The sequence below is a fragment of the Puma concolor genome, chromosome B3 (assembly GCF_028749965.1).
Source record: "Puma concolor isolate L17-30 chromosome B3, mPumCon1.1.hap2, whole genome shotgun sequence".
Taxonomy (NCBI): Eukaryota; Metazoa; Chordata; class Mammalia; order Carnivora; family Felidae; genus Puma; species Puma concolor.
Genome location: NC_141672.1, coordinates 98,454,453 through 98,471,150, shown reverse-complemented (window position 1 = coordinate 98,471,150; position 16,698 = coordinate 98,454,453). Strand labels below are relative to the sequence as shown.

At 36.1% G+C, this 16,698-nt stretch overlaps 1 protein-coding gene across 5 annotated transcripts in view; it reads left to right on the top strand.

Annotated features, from left to right (window-relative positions):
- Window positions 1-16,698, top strand: part of WDR72 (WD repeat domain 72) — a 232,477-nt gene that overhangs the window by 23,175 nt on the left and 192,604 nt on the right. For all 5 annotated transcript variants that reach the window (XM_086710725.1, XM_086710724.1, XM_025919506.2 and 2 more), the window contains exons 2-6: window positions 3,436-3,599; window positions 7,690-7,796; window positions 13,675-13,753; window positions 14,896-15,070; window positions 15,744-15,820. In XM_086710725.1, coding sequence (XP_086566851.1) covers window positions 3,447-3,599; window positions 7,690-7,796; window positions 13,675-13,753; window positions 14,896-15,070; window positions 15,744-15,820 — 591 coding nt within the window. In that variant the 5' untranslated portion in view covers window positions 3,436-3,446. The remainder of the gene's footprint in view (window positions 1-3,435; window positions 3,600-7,689; window positions 7,797-13,674; window positions 13,754-14,895; window positions 15,071-15,743; window positions 15,821-16,698) is intronic.

The window sequence follows — 16,698 nt, the reverse complement described above, 5'->3', positions numbered from 1 at the left end:
TTAATATCTCTGTTTGATCTTACCTCCCTGATTTCTTTCATTCAACGTTCTCTTTCTTTACTACTCCTTGCCTTTTTTCCCTCTGGGTAATTTCTTGAGAATTATCTTTAAGTCCATTGATTCTCTCTTCACTTGAGTCTATTTTGATTTATTCTCTTGACATTTGTTATAGTCCAATGATTATGTTTTATTTCTAGAAGTAGTATCTGTTTGTTTTAAAATTCTGTTTATTTTTTTGTAGGCTGTCTTTTTTCCTAGGGTTTTAAATTTCTTCTTTTGTCTCTTTAATAGTTTAAAATAACTTAATACATTTGTTCTTCTTTTGCAATAAGTTTTATATTTTTCTGTTAGTGTTAGTTCCTGGTGTACTGATCTTTCTGTTTACTTATGGTGTATTATTTTCTTGAATGTTTTGTAATTTTTAATTGGGAGTTTGGTTGTGAAGTATCTTTTAAAATGCTTTCTTGGGGCGCCTGGGTGGCGCAGTCGGTTAAGCGTCCGACTTCAGCCAGGTCACGATCTCACGGTCCGTGAGTTCGAGCCCCGCGTCAGGCTCTGGGCTGATGGCTCGGAGCCTGGAGCCTGTTTCTGATTCTGTGTCTCCCTCTCTCTCTGCCCCTCCCCCGTTCATGCTCTGTCTCTCTCTGTCCCAAAAAAAAATAAAAAACGTTGAAAAAAAAATTTAAAAAAATAAAATGCTTTCTTTTTTAAAAAATAGTTTTATTAAAGTGTAACAGAAATGCAGTGTATTTATATGTCTATGTATATGTATTGAAAATGTACAATTGTATATGTTTTAACATAATGTGTTCATTCATGAGACAATCACTACAGTCAAAATAATGCATGTCTACCATCCTCAGAAGTTTCTTCATTCTTCTTTGCAAACTCTTTAATCCCTGTCCCTTTCTCCTGTCCATAGGCAACCACTGACCTGCTTTCTGTTGTCCTGGATTAATCTGAATTTTCTAGAATTTTATAGAAATGGAGTCATACCGTATTTATTCTTTTTAGCTACTATTTTCACTCAATATAATTATTTTCAGTTTCATCTGTGTTGTGCTGATTAAGAGTTCATGCCTTTTTATTGCTGAATAGTATTCTATTGTGTGGCTATCCCATAATTTGTTTATCCATTCATCCCATAGTGGACATTTCAGTTGTTTCCAGTTTTTAGCTATTACAAATAGAATCCTACTTGGTCGAAGTCTTTGTATAAATACTTGCTTTTTTTTTTTTCTTCTTGGGTGAGACCTAGGGATGAATTGACTGGGTCATGTAGTAAGCACATTTCACTTTGTAAAACAAAAAAAACTATCAAACTATTTTCCATTGTACATTTCTAACAGCAGTGTATGTGTTCGGTTCTTCTACATTCTTAATACTTGGCCTGATGTTTTTAAAGTTTTGAGATTGTCTAATAAGTGTGTAGTGTTTTTGAAAGGCTTCCCACTGGTACCTTTGACCTGAGGACACTTTTTTACATGGGTTTCTGCACGTGGGGATTCTGGCATTATATGTATGTCATGATATTTTTTATTAAACCTGTTTTGTGGTTCAGGTTTGGCATGTTTTTCTTGGGAGTTTTGGAAATCAGCTTCCTTATCTTTCTGAGTAGTGTTGGAGTTATTTTAGATTCCATTTCATTGAGCAAGGAAGGGCTCTCGCCCTTAAGTGGGGATTAACACTTAAACTTCTAGCCAACAGATCCATGTACAGACTCAGCTCTCATTTCAGGTTTCTCTTAGACTTGTAATGCCTGGAATTTCCTAGACTTACTTAAAAGCATGACTATTAAGCAACAATTAAAACACACAAACACATGTACACACATACACACACACACACACACACACAGAGAAAGAGAGAGAGAGAACATTCTTTCTCTGTGTTTGAAGCAGAAGTCCAAGTTCAGATTACAGTGTTATTGAAATCAGAACTCATTGGTTAGCTTAGTAATGTGATTAATATGTGTGGTTCTGGTAGTCTGAATTGCAAAGTTCCAGATATTTCGCATAGAAATCTTAGTTTCATGGTGCCTGGGGCCTGTGGTAAGAATAGTACAGGCCACTTGTGTACTGACCTACGAAGTGAACCATCAGGAAGTAGGTATTGAATTCCAAACAGCTGAACTATAAGTAAATTTTTGAAAGGAACCAGTTTATGGGTTAAGCACTGCCTACATTGAATTTGTGTTCATAGTGTAGTGCATACCCCTGTTTATATGTGTGTGAGCCTATGTGTAATTAAACATTACAAAGAATATGTACCATAAATTTTAATAACTTATATTGGCACTTGTCCTGCTTATGCTTCAGTACCAGAAGTCCTGCAGGACAGAAGGTTTTTCATTTTGTTAACTTTCTTAAGCCAAATGTGGGAAGTAAGTTTGGCATCTTTTTCCCTCTCTTATCTTTGACATTTTTAATAAGACTAGTTAGATACTATGAAGTCATAAGAGGAAACATACTAATCTACTCTAAAGATTTATAGCATGATTAATCACCAAATTATTTGTGATTTCAGAAAAGAATGCCTATTTGGGGGAAACATTTAACTCAGTGTGGCACAAACAGTAATGCACATATCCCTAGGTGATATTTGAGATCATTTTGGGGGATATACAGGCAAGCTTTTTTTGATAATTGCTTATTCATCTTAACCCTTGTAACTTGTACATGAAGGTAGTAATTTCATGAAAATTCTTATTGAGAAAGATATCAAATACAAAAATAAGTGAACTAAAAACAGAACATGAATATGACAGAAATCAAGACAATCATGCATGAATCTTTGAAGACTAGAAAAGACCGTTTTTATAGGAAAGATTTACTTCTTAATTACAAAGTTCAGATATTTGTTACTTAGGTGAAGTGATGACGTTTTGGGGGAAAAAGTATGCAAAGCTGTCTTCGTATTATAGTGTGTAGCCAGCTCTATTCTTCTTAAGAGGCCTAGCTGGGCTTTGGAGCAAGTCAGGATCACCCGTAGTCAGAGCTGTGTGTGGAGTGGGTAGATTATTCCTATCCTTCTCTTTGTCTGCATTAATAGTTACTAACTGAAGGGCACCTGGGTGGCTCAGCTGGTTAGAAGGCTGACGCTTGATTTTGGCTCTCAGGTCTTAATTTCACGGTTGCGAGTTTGAGCCCTGCACTGGGTTCCTTGCTGGGTATGGATCCTACTTTAAAAAAAAAATAAATAAAGTCACAAATTGGGATAAAAGCCATTTCTCTTTGATGGATTAATACTGAGCATGGTAATTTCAATGCCTAATGAGTGCCTTCTCCTCTAATTGACAGGGAAGCACCCTTTTCCCCATCTCTGGGAGAATACATCCCAGAGTTTAGATCGTGGTGAGTCCACTTTGTGACATGATCAGTCTTCCCAAATTTTTGAATGATGACTGTGTCCACTTCCCTTCTCTGTTTGTTCAAGATTCTGTCAGCATGAGGTGCTCCCTGCAGGCAGTGGCGCTCTGGGGGAAGAAGGCCCCTCTGCACAGCATCACTGCCATCATGATCACTGATGACCAGCAAACCATTGTGACTGGAAGTCAAGAAGGTCAGCTCTGTCTCTGGAATCTCTCACCTGAACTAAAGGTTAGTGAAAGTGATTAACATTGAAACAGAAAGCACTCCCAATATAAACACAATTTGATTCTTCCTGCAATGACAGTGGACGTTTCGCATGATTGTTAAGTAGGTGATTACTGAAGTAATAAATTGGTTTTACTTCTGAATTTGGAGAAAATGAAGTACTATATGATGGATCAAGATCCTATTTGAAAATTTTATTAAGAATATTGCTAATCTTAGCTACCAGCTAAGTGTTATCACCCTTGAAGCTGTGCTGAGTGTTACCATTTTACATCCTGAATTATATGTTTAAGTAACTGAACTACAGACATATAAGTATAATTCTAAAAATTATGGCTCGTTAATCTAAACAAAGGGCACCCTTGAAAACCGCTATTAACTAAATGAGTAATATCTTAATTATCTGGGTGTTTCTGTCAGTTTGGCCTTCTTGCTATTCTTTTAGTCTCTGCTTGCATGTGATTTTTAAAGATCACATCAAAAAGCTCTAAATCCACTTTACTATTGTCGTCTTCCTATCTCAGAACCTGACTTCACCTAGGTTTTGGCCCATTGATTGGCAATTAATTGTCCCTGTCCCAAGTCATAAACATTTAACATATTGGAATAGATATTTGCTTAGTGCTAGCAGCCTCTAGACCCAATTTGAACACTTAAACTAATGATGTACTTAAAGTATACTGCCCTCATTAAGAAGCCTTTTAAAGATCAAAGACTATTTTTAGCCTTTAAAGTTTGTCACTTTAAAACCTAAATTAACAATTAATTGTAATTCTATTTTATAGTGTAATTAATTAACATCTCCCATCACAGAAGAGTTACACTGCAGGACTGCCAAGAACTGCATAGCAGAGCAGCTCAGCTCAATGTTTATGAACATCCCAGAAAGAAGGAACTGGTCTTATTGCAACAGTTGAGCTTTGAAAAAAGTGGCCCACCACATGTATTATCTCTTAGAGTTTATACTCACACTTCTAAATGGCTTCAAATGTCTTGCTACTGTTTTTAATATTTCAGTATAGTGGTTTCTGGCTGGAGTAGTTGTGTTATATAATAGGTAGGATGCAATAAGCTTAAGAAATTTGGAATCCTAGCATTTGTATCTTTTTACGTACGTTCCTTGTATTTATTCAGCATTTATTCGACATGCATTTATTGACTACATATAAGTTAGGCAGTACGCTGTGTACCTCGGTTCAAACACGAACGACAAGACTTGGTGCTGGCCATCAAAGGGGCTGCAGTGCAGTAAAGGAAGGATATTGGCTAATGCTGTGCATATATGTGATAATACAAGGTACTCTGAGTACCTTGAGGGCTGAGGGATTTAGATTTAAAAAAATTAACTAGCAAGAACTAATACCATGTGCTAATTAAAAGCAGTGGCAAAATTAAGGGATTTTGAGATGATTTATGCAAGAAGATGACATAATACTATATTATTATATTTGTGATTTAGACTATCATTTGGTATTAATGTCAAGGGCATACTGACGGCAGAGGGAGAAGAGATAAAGGACAGTGACTATGGTAGGAGCCTCTACGTTAATTTAGGCAAGAAAGTTTTTGAGTATGAACAAAGTCAGTGACAGAGGGGAAGAAAAGGAGATGAAAACTGGGAAGATACTAAGAAGAAAGAATGGGAGGAACTGAGCAAATGATTGGAGTGTGGGTAAATGTGCAAGAACAGTCAAGGTTACCTTATATTTGGGGTTTGAGTGGTGGGTGGGACTGGTGGTGTGATGGTATCCTGTATTTGTATAAGGAATAGAGATGATTAGAAAATAGGAACAGGAAGGGAAAGGAGGTGATTTAAGTTCTGGACATCTTGGAGCATCCAAGTATTCATTAGGGGATTAGAAACACATGTCAGTTTTTCCCTGTTCATGGGTGGTGGGACTGTAGGGTACCGGGAAGCTAGAGAATACGTAGCTCCCTGTCCTGGGCTTCTCAACACATGCATCCCAAACTCAGGGTCCGACTCCCAAAGACCTCTTCGTGGGGTCTCCCAGTGAGGAGCTTCTCCAAGGTTTCATGCTAAGAACTACTTCACTTGTGTTTTCTGGTATTTTTAACACTTTTAAGCATAGAGAAAGGTGAGTTGAACATCCTTCCAGATATATTCCCTGAGTGTTGCTGTGTTCTATTTTTCTTCCTATTTAATACTCAGAAGGAAACACAACAATGACAAACTGAAGAGTAGCAATATTGTGTATAGGAAGAGAATGGAGAGATTGATCAGGTTCTAGTTCTGACATTTACCAACTTTGATGTCAAACAAATGACATATTCATTGAGCCTTGATTTCTTCATCTGTGAAATGGGGGATGAGACCCTGTTCATAGTTGCACTAGTGCCTGGATATGGTGGATGCTCAGCAAGTTGTGTGTTCCCATTTGTGCTATTGGAAGCTCTTGGCATTGGGCGGGGTTGGCAATGCTTGATACAGGTAGAGCCCATGAATGGAAGTAAAGGTGCCGTGGATTTCATCATGACAATGAGCAGGTATGATGGTGGATTTTTGTTGTTGTTGTTATTCCTCACAGCAGTTCCAGAATATGATAAAATGAAGAGATTATACTGAAGAGTCAGAGCTTATTCAACTACATGTGGGGAGTTAGTAGCAGAATGAGGACTCCATATGCAAAGCAATGGAATTCCTTTATGCTGTTTTATTCATAGTGGATTTTCTCTAGGAGAGGGAATGTCCTTGATTTGCCCTGATTCATTGCTTAATTTGGCCTGTAATATATGGAAAGGTGTTAAATGCCTGGGGGTATGTGTTCTCAAATGTGATGACGGGGAAAGACAGTATGTTATTTTCTGAGATGGGACCTTCTGGATTTCCCAGGAAAAAGGTGGAATAAGAACTTGGGTTTTAAATGGTTCTAACCAACCACAAAACTTCTTTGTAGTACTGGAAATTTAATCTAACATCTTTTAGAGAAGTATTGCTGATTATGATAGAAATAAAATGAAGGCAGAGAAATAATTTGTACTCATTGATATGATTTGGTTATCATCTATGGATATGTTTACATAGTTCAGAAAAAGCATAATGAATATGAATTAATTTGGAAATAGATTATTACCCATAGGATAAGTTTTATTACAAATTTTCTAGTCATTCAAATTAAATTTTTAGTCCCTACTGACAACCTCTTCTCCATTTGAAGGGATCTTGCATGTTTCCTGTTTTGTAATTTGATTTTCACAATCTTGTTTTATAAAAACAAAGAGCACTGGACATCTTTCACACATGAGATAATGGAAGAATTAACCTTCAATGCCATATTTTTAAACTCATGTTTAAAAATTGGTGTTTTTAAATAAGAGCTTAGTTAAAATCTGACTTTTAATGTGGAAAAATTAGTTTTTATTACTTTTTATTTCTGAGGCAAGAAGCCACATAAGGTTACAGTAAGGTTATAATGATTACAAAAAGGGTAATGTTTTCTTTGTATTATTTTGTAAACTCATTTCTGCATTCTGAAATTTGCACGTTAACATGCTGCTATCATTTGAGGCACATTTTGTGCATAATAAACATCAACACTGACTTACTTGTATTCAAAACCTAGATGTTGTAAAACAGGTCTGGTGATTGTTTAGTTGTCAAGATGGATATAAAACCGAAAACAAAAACCAAAAAATGTGTACAACACGATTCCTGTATCTGGGTATTTTTTTAGGGGTGCCTGGGTGGCTCAGTTGGTTGAGTGCCAACTTAGGCTCAGGTCATGATCTCACAGTTCATGGGTTTAGGCCCCGGATGGGTCTCTGTGCTGACAGCTCAGAGCCTGGAGCCTGCCTCGGATTCTGTGTCTCCCTCTCTCACTGCGCCAACCCCAATTGTGCTCTCTCTCTCTCTCTCTTTCTCTCTCTTTCTCAAAAATAAATAAACATTAAAAAATAGATTTTTTTTATTCTGTGGATTTTCATGTGGCATAAATCAGTTTTCCTAAAACGTATGTAGAGCAAAAACATAATATAACAGGATTTTCTAATCAGAATTATGAATAGTCACATAAAATGATGTTTATATTCTTAAGAAGTTTACAACTGTTTAAAAGCTTACCCTGATCATTTTCAGATTTCAGCTAAAGAACTTCTGTTTGGTCATTCGGCTTCTGTAACATGTTTGGCAAAAGCGAGAGACTTCTCTAAACAGCCCTATGTCGTTAGTGCTGCTGAAAATGGGTATGTAAGATGTGTGCAACTTTGTAACCATCTGTATTCTCTCTACCTTTTTAAAACCAATTAATGGGGTACAGAATTCAGGAGTTGAAGGAAATCTTAGTGATTATCATGTTCCTTTTACATATAGGAAAATTTTGATCTTGAATGGTAATTTGTGTCATGATCCCAAGGAATGTGATCAGTACTATGTTTCCCAATTTAATACTCTTTTTTTTCTGGATTAAGATCAGAATAAACACCCCAACTTGTGTATCAGGCCTTGTGGCAGCCTCCCTGTGTAAAAGATACTGGCAAATGCCACCTGTTACAGAATCTGAAAACGGAAAAGTCTGGGTGCTTGTCTTTTTTCAAGTTGTAACTCACTTTGAGCTCTTAAGCAAACTATCCAAGCCTTCATAGTTTTGTACAACAACTCAATAGTTATACTCCTTACGTAATACACTCGTCTGATATCATTATAGAAGAAACAGAAGAGAGGACTCAGTGGTAAGTGGGATGATGGGAAAAAGGGGAAATAGACTGTGATTTGGGTGCAGTTTCATGGAAGCAAGCTTTATTCCAATGAAATAGAACTAAGCTGTAAGAGAAAAGCCTCACTGATGGAAGATCTACTGGGCTCAGCTGATGAGTTATTTGCCAAAGTAAACCCAGGAATGCAGAATCGATTCAGCATGCATTTGTGAATCAGGGATTGGATTACAGGTTGAAACAAGAGAAACCCCTCCTTTTTGTTTTTAATCTGAGAAGAAATTACATGGCTCTGAATTCTGAGAATGAAAAGAATAATGAGTGTCCACCTTGTAGAAACTTAATAGTTTAAAAAAATGCTAGTGAAACAGATATCAAAGCTGTTCTCATAGCTTATAGCAAAGACGTAATTGTTAAACCTAGAGAGATTGAATTTTGGATGAGGCTAAAGTGAAATGCACTGGTACATTCTTTTTTTAACAATTGCTAGTAGCTTTCATATGCTAGGACTCCCATTCCCAGTCTAGAGAATTTGGGAGATGGCAATTTTTTATTTTTCTGAGTCTACTTGGAGAATTGAGAAAATTAATAGCTAAATGAGAAATAGCTCTGGAAAGTAATTGAGTTCCAGCTTGAGGTTTTTGCCCATAGTAGTCTAGCTCCAAAAAAGAAACTAAGGTTAACGGGCATATTCTTGATGATAGATGAATTTAGCTGTATGACCCTGCAAATATGATTATTAAAGAGCCAAAGAGTCTGGTTTGGTCTTTCTTTTCCAAGATGATTTGAATTTTCTAGAATTCTGTTCCTTCAAGATGCAAAACTTAGCCTGCATCTGTGAGATACTTTTTAGGCAGTATCTATATTTCAGCTATTGCATACTTAGCAAATCTTGGTTTAATCTGCTGGAAGTTATTAGTGTACTAGGCTTGGTCCATTATGTCCCAAACAATGACTTTAGCTTTGAGTAGACTTGGGAATGACTGTGGACTTAGCATTTCTGCTTCCAAGTTGATCAAAGAGGCACAAAATTGCTTTGACTCAGTATTTCATTTTTCCCCCAAAGTATGATGTCATCAATAGGCATAAATCCTAAGATTCAGGAATCCCAATGAATCCCAGGATACATGAAAGGAAATAGATACCTGGAGGCCTGATGTTGAAACAGACAATGCCAGAGAATGCCAGAGAAAAATAAAATCCTGAAAGGAGTTAGTGGGAAAAAGCAGATTTATAAAGGAATGTAATTAAGCTGACTTCTCAACAGTAAAATGGAAACTAGACAGCAGTGAAATATCTTCAAAAAGCTGAGAGAAAATATCTGCCAACTTAGAATTGTATCTCTAGCAAAAATGTCTTTTAAAAAAATAAGGTCACAATAGGTATTTAAGACAAATGTTAAGCATTTATTAAGTATTTAAGTAATTAGTACTTAAGTATCTAAGTATTAATAAGTATTAATATAATGCTAACTATTTAAGTAAGTATTTAAGACAAATACTAAGAATGTTCACTGCCCATAGACCCTCTATAAGCACCAGAATTGTAAATGACATTCTTCAGTAAGAAACACAATGATTTCATACAGAAGAGCTGAGATGGAAGAAGGAATATTGAACAAAACCAGCAACGTTTTAGAAAATGCAAATAAATATAGATTAGAAGACAATAATGTTTATATATACCTCCCACCCCCCACCGCCATATATACACACAATCTATAAATATGTCAATTCTAGTCAACAATCACATAGGATAGTGTAGTGATCAGATCCCACATGTTCTTGTTCTAGAGGTGGGTAAAGATGTTGAATAACTTTAGGCTTTAAGCTAGATGTACAAAAAAAAAAAAAAAAAAAAACAAGCTAGATGTACATATTTCCAGGGTAGCTGCTACAAGAACAGATAGAAGAAATCAAAATAAAAGAAATAGAATACAGAACTTACAATTTGGAAAAGAAAAATAATGTTATTTAATCCAAAGGAGACAAAATAAATGGGGCAAATAGAAAGCACAGAATAATGTAGTTGAGATAAATCTGACTAAAACCATAATCTCAACTGAGACCGAGCCCTCTAGTTAAATCACATAGATGGTCATACAATTTAAAAGACAAAAACAGCTTAAGGACATAGAAAGGTTAAAAGTAAATGGATGGAAAAAAGATTTACCAGATGAATAATGACCAAAATGTTGATATTTGCTATGTAAATATTTTATGTTAATAAATACATGTAGTTAATAAAACCTTAAGGCAAAAAAAGCCTTGGCATTGATAAAGGGGGTTATTACTTATTAAAAAAACTTTTAATCACAAGCGAGAAGTAAGAAAGTTGGGCAAGTACCCAGTCTTAGAGTCTTCCAGGGCAGTGCTTCTCCAACCTGAGCTTGCAGTAGGACCACTTACAGAGCTGGTTTAAATAACAGGCTTCTGGCCCCACTTCCAGAGATATGGGTTCAGTAGGTCCAGGCTAAGGTTCAAGAACTTGCATTTCTAAGACGTTTCCTGGACAATGCTGATGCTGCTTGTTCAGAGAACACATCTGGTATAGTGAGTACTGAACATGGGGGCAGTGAGAGAAAGTGTGATGTCAAGAATGACTTGGGAAACTCATTGGTGATGATACCATTCGCTGAGAATAGAAAACAAAGGCAGGCGGGTGTTTTGCTTCATTGTGAATATGAAGAGTGTGAAGTCTTGCAAGTCATTTAGGTAGAGACATCTAATAGCCAGTTGTGTATGGAAATGTAGAGCTCAGTGAATTGGTCTGGGATTCCAACATCATATGGGTGCTACCTGAAGTGATGGGAGTAGATAATTCACTCAGAGAGAGTGCGAAATGTGAGATGGTAAGAAAGCCTAAGACAAAACTAAGGGAAACCAGCATTCCAGAAGCAGAATGGAACCTGAGAATGCCAATGAAACCCTAAAAGTATAATGGAAGATAAAAGAGAGTTTGAAGAACATAAGGGACTTGGATTCAAGATGGCAAACCATGTTTATCTCCTCTCCCTCTAGATGTTTTATTAAAATTATATTCATAACAACTTTATAGGCAAATAAATATAAGAATAAGCATGGACCAAAGAAAATAGTCTATTTCTGAAAGTAGAAAAGTGGATATAAGAGTGGTGACTGATCTGCTTATCCACTGGATGAATTTTTATTGAGCTGCTGAGGTAGAGATACAGATTGAGTAAAAAGGGGTGGGGGCTTTTCTTAAGGAAATCAGTGGGAATTTAACAATTTTCTAATTTTATATGTTGCAGATACTTTCCTCTGTGTTCCTCTTTTAACTGAAATTAAAAAAATCAAAAATTTAAAAATTTTGGCAATTGTTAAACAATTTTTTTGAGTTAAGCTTCCTTTTTAATTGAAGATGATTTAATCTATGTAGAAACTTTGGTAACAGTATTTCAAAAGGAAAAGAAGAATGCACATTTTAACAGTTAATTTTCCTGTGTTCTTATTAAATATGTAACTTGTACTGTTCCAGCTAAAATGTCAATGCTGTTTTTGAAACACAACACATTTGCTTTCTTTTCTTAAAAAGAACTGCTAAGCATAAGAGTCAATTTTTGCTTTGTGGTATTTTTGTATATATATTTTCTTACTTTAAGATAGAAAATAAGATAATAAGCAAACAAATAGGGAAAACATTAGAATCCAAGAGAAACATTGGTATCACAGAGAGAGCTTTTACTGATACAGGCTCCAACCTTGGAAAATGGGATTTTATTAGCATGGCTTGATGTCTGGGTCCTAGCCCCAGTATTTTTAAAAAGTTCCCTGATAACTCTCATGTATAGCCAGTTGAGAACCACTGGTTTAGAGATAGCCTTATCTAGAAACAGATTAATGACCAGGAGCTTTGCAAAACCTACATGTGGGGACTCCAACACAGAGCCATGGAATTAGAATCTCTATGTATAATTTTTGAAATATGCACAGGCGATGTATAGCTAGAGTTGAGAACCATGTTAATAAACTCCAATTCCTTATGAAGCTAAACTTTTATATTAATAGTGACTTAAAGTTCTATTTATTTTTATCTTTGACACTTTTTTTTTACCTTTGAGATATATTATTTCAATTTCTACCTTTTTTCCTAGTTTTATTTCACACACACACACACACACACACACACACACACACACACACACACGTGTGCACATTTTCCCTTTGTTTTATTGAGTTAGATGAGTTTTCATATTGCCTCAAATCCTTTTTGGAATACGTTTGGATATAAACAGAGAGAAAAAACTATGAATATTTTGTTTTTATATCTAGAACATGATTTCTCAGCCTCAGTACTAAGGACATTTTGGAGCACCGGGAGAATTCTTTGTTGTGGGGCCCTCCTGTGCATTGCTGGATATTTAGCAGCATTCCTGGCCTTTCCCCACTAGATGCCAGTAGTGTGTTCCTGGTTGTGACAACCAAAAATCTCTTATCATTGTCGGATATCCTTTGGGAGACAAAATCGCCCCAGGTAGAGAACCACTGATTTAAAGATTGATTTCCAGTGTTTGGCCAGAAAAACAAAAAGGCTGGCAAACACCAAATGCATCTAGCATTTACTATGATTAATTCGTATCTTTTGCTTCTTAATAGCAGCTTCTCCCTTAGAGCTAATAAAGCTATCCTTAATTTTTTCATGGAAAGTTTTGCTTATGTGTTGGAAGTGTGAAAGCTGAAGAATATTACCAAACAACTCTCAAACAGCCATTCTGGTTTTTGTGAACTGAAATCACACAGATTTAAATTGCCCTGTACTTGGATGCATTTTATCACTGTGTTTCCTAATGGTATGTACGTCTTTGTAACATATATGCAACCAAGTCAGAGTTTTGTAAACAATTAGAATTTTCTAAACATGCAGCAGCAAGTATGATTTCAGCATTTCAGGATAAGCAAAGAAATAAACCATTATCAATTATAGACCAAATATAGCCTCTTGGTGGCACTGTTTATTTTTATAAAAATGATACCTCGGCTCCAGAAGATGCAGCCCTTGATGCGTTATGCTTTTCAGAATATGTAGTTTAAGTTCAGTGAAATAAACCATTTTCAAGAGGATGCAGTTTCCATGGAAAGATTGTTGTACTGTCACTCTAACAGACTGTGATAGCTATATCCACACAATTTGTTTTAGGTCAGGTTGGTGCTAAGGTAAGGTCTGTAGGCTGGCGGCAGGGTGTAATTACCCAAACAAAAAGACACAGATACAGTATGTCATCCCTGCTAATGACCACAACATTTTCTTGCTCAGTAATCTGTAACAAAAAGCCACATAAACGATCAGGTTGCATTTAAGTGCAGCACTACAGAAAAACTTGGTGGCACAAAAATTATTTCAGCCAATTGACTGGAAATGACAGAGAATAATACCAAGTTATCTCTGCTAGGGAGATGTGTGTTTGGAATGTCACGAACGGACAGCGTGTGGAGAAGGCCATGCTTCCTTACAGGCACACTGCAATCTGTGTAAGTACATTCAGTCCCTTCAGAACATTTCTGGATTCTACAATTCCTTTAGAGCATTTTCTAGGCACATATTTAAAGAAATGTCTTTGGGGGGGATATTCTTTTCTTTAATTTTTCTTTTGTTCCTGAAATAGAACACTGTCAGTTATCATCTGTTATTTTGGCATTTTCCCCCCAAAGTTAACTATTCAAGAATTGTTTTCCTGATTCTTCCTTTATTTTTCTGTCTTTCTAACATAGGTACATTTGAAAGACAGTTTGTTTTACTTAGTTACACTCCAAACACACACACACACACACACACACACACACACACACACACACACACACACACAGATACACACGTAGAAAGATTCGGTTTTAATGACAAATTATTTTATAAAGCAAAAAAGGTTTTCTTGTCTTTAATTTTAACTATTTTTAGGTATATAGGTTCTTAATTTCTGAATTTCTTATTTAGGAAAAGAGAGCAAAAGGTATAGCCATACCTTTATTTCCCAGTATTTAAAAGAGATTTTACCTTTTGGTAGATAGACTCCCAGCATACAGGTAAGGCAGTTGCATTATACCAATGGTGCTGACAGTGTTTTTTAATGTTTTACTCATTGCTTTTAGCATTGAGGACTTGCACTGCAATATTCACAAACTCCTTTCTGGTGCCAAAATCTTAATAGTGAGAGAGTCTGTCTGGAGTAGAATGTGTTACTCAATCTTTGATAAAAGCTGTTCTCAAAACTTACTTGGCACTAGAATTCCTCACACACTCTTCCTACACGTTTATTTCTTATTAACATGAAGCAATGTTGCCAGAAGAACTGATTTTTGTTGCTGTCTATTTCTACATAGCGTTCTAGAAATAAAACAATTGTGAACTTTCTATGATTGGAATAAGATTCACTCTTCCTAAAAAGATCCCCCTTTCTCAGGAAAAATACTGAAATACAAAGGAGACTCAAGCCCCAAATCAATACTTTAGCAATGTGGAATCATTGAACTAAAAGAAATTTAACTTGCTATTCATTCAAGTAAATAGCTTCATTGAATAGATGATAAAACTAAAATCAGAGGAGTCTTCACCATGGCCCAAATTCTGTTAATTGCTAGTGATAATTAAACTCTTGCTTTGAATTCCATTTCCATAGTATTACCACTGCTCCTTCCGGATGACAGGGGAAGGCTGGCTTTTGTGTTGTGGAGAATATCAAGATGTTCTTATCATCGATGCTAAAAGTTTGGCTGTTATTCACACTTTTATATCATCTCAGTCTCCTGATTGGATCAACTGCCTGTGCATTGTACACTCCATGAGAATTCAAGGTAATAGTTGGGTCTTATAGAACACTAAGAGAATGCATATAAAAAGATCACTTTTGAACTATGTGTTGAGCTACTGGGCAAGAGCTCAGAATACTTCTTTATGTTTACCTGTCGGTGGGGATAGTTCTCTAAGCCAAATCAAAAAACTGAGAACACCCAAGCCAATGGTTCAAGTCGTTAGAAAGTCAGCAAGAGGTCAAGATGAAATGAAAAGAGGAGACCGTGTTTCCATGACCCAGTTCATCGGTACATTTCAGGAGTGACAAGCAGACGTTTGTGGTGGATTAGCAAGACGCTTGGAACTTTTGCTTTGCTGTGTCTTCTGGATGTAGTAAAGAAGATAATTCGATTTCCGTAATGAGGGAAGGTTGGCTCCTTACTTATTTCTGAAATAATAAGATGTAATGTTGACAACATAATCATTTGCAATGTGGCTCTGCTTTTAGTGGCTCTCTATTTAGTGGCTCTCTATTACATGGGGGTCATTTTGACATTTTGAAACAAACTTAAAATGTGATCTAAAATGTTTATTTTTTATCAGAAAAATAATCCTAAAGTTGAATATGTTCCACCTACATAACCCTACATAATCCTTAAATGACTGTGAAATGATCTCTACAGCAACCACTTATAACAGTGGTCAACTTTTATGTGACCTTTATTGTTTTTACAGAAGATTCTCTCTTGGTGGTATCAGTAGCTGGTGAGCTCAAAGTATGGGATCTCTCTTCATCTATCAACAGCATTCAGGTTGGTTTGTGAAACTCTATTCTTTATTCTCCAATTTCAAGCATATTTATTGTTTTTTTTAAATTAATTATAAAGGTGTTACCTGCTCATTGTTAAGAGTTCAAATAATGTAGAAGTATATAAATTTTACCTCTGTGTACTCCCCCCATCACTCCTCTAATTGATAACAATTAGACTGTCTCCTTCCAACCTGTTCTCAGGGCATATACAAATGTTTTTATGGGCACGTACGTGTACACACACACACACACACACACACACACACACACACACATTGATTACATTTTAATAAAAATAAAGTCCATCATAGATGAATATGTTTCTGACCCTTACAGCAGAAAGACCCCCTTTCTTCTGAGTGTATGTGGCAGGAGATTACTGTGAACAGCTGGGGTCACATGCACTGGGAGTCGAGTATATTCACCTGTTCCTGCATCAGGCTACAATTTGAGGTGGTGGACAAAAAAACAGTCATATTCTATATGCTGATGATAAAATTGTTTCAGCTGCCCCATGCTCTGAGCTCTCCTTTGGAATTTCTTGGAAATTCCTAGAGGAAGCCTAGGAATTGTGTTGCCATAATGAGCCCAAGAAACACACACCAGCATCATCAGAAACTTACTGTGAATATGGTATTCTAGATGTTCTGTGTTGGCCATGCTTTTGTTTTTTCAAAGCACTTATTCATTTTTCTTTTTTAGCAGTTAAGGTACTGCAGTTGTTGTTTTTTAATATGTTACTTTTTTTGTTTTGTTTTGTCTTTCCACCACATCTGAAAATGAGAAACTTATTCCTATCTTTACATTCTCAGCATCCAGCACAGTGCCCCACAGAATGCTTGTAGGAACGATTATATATGAGGAATCCTTGAAGCCAAG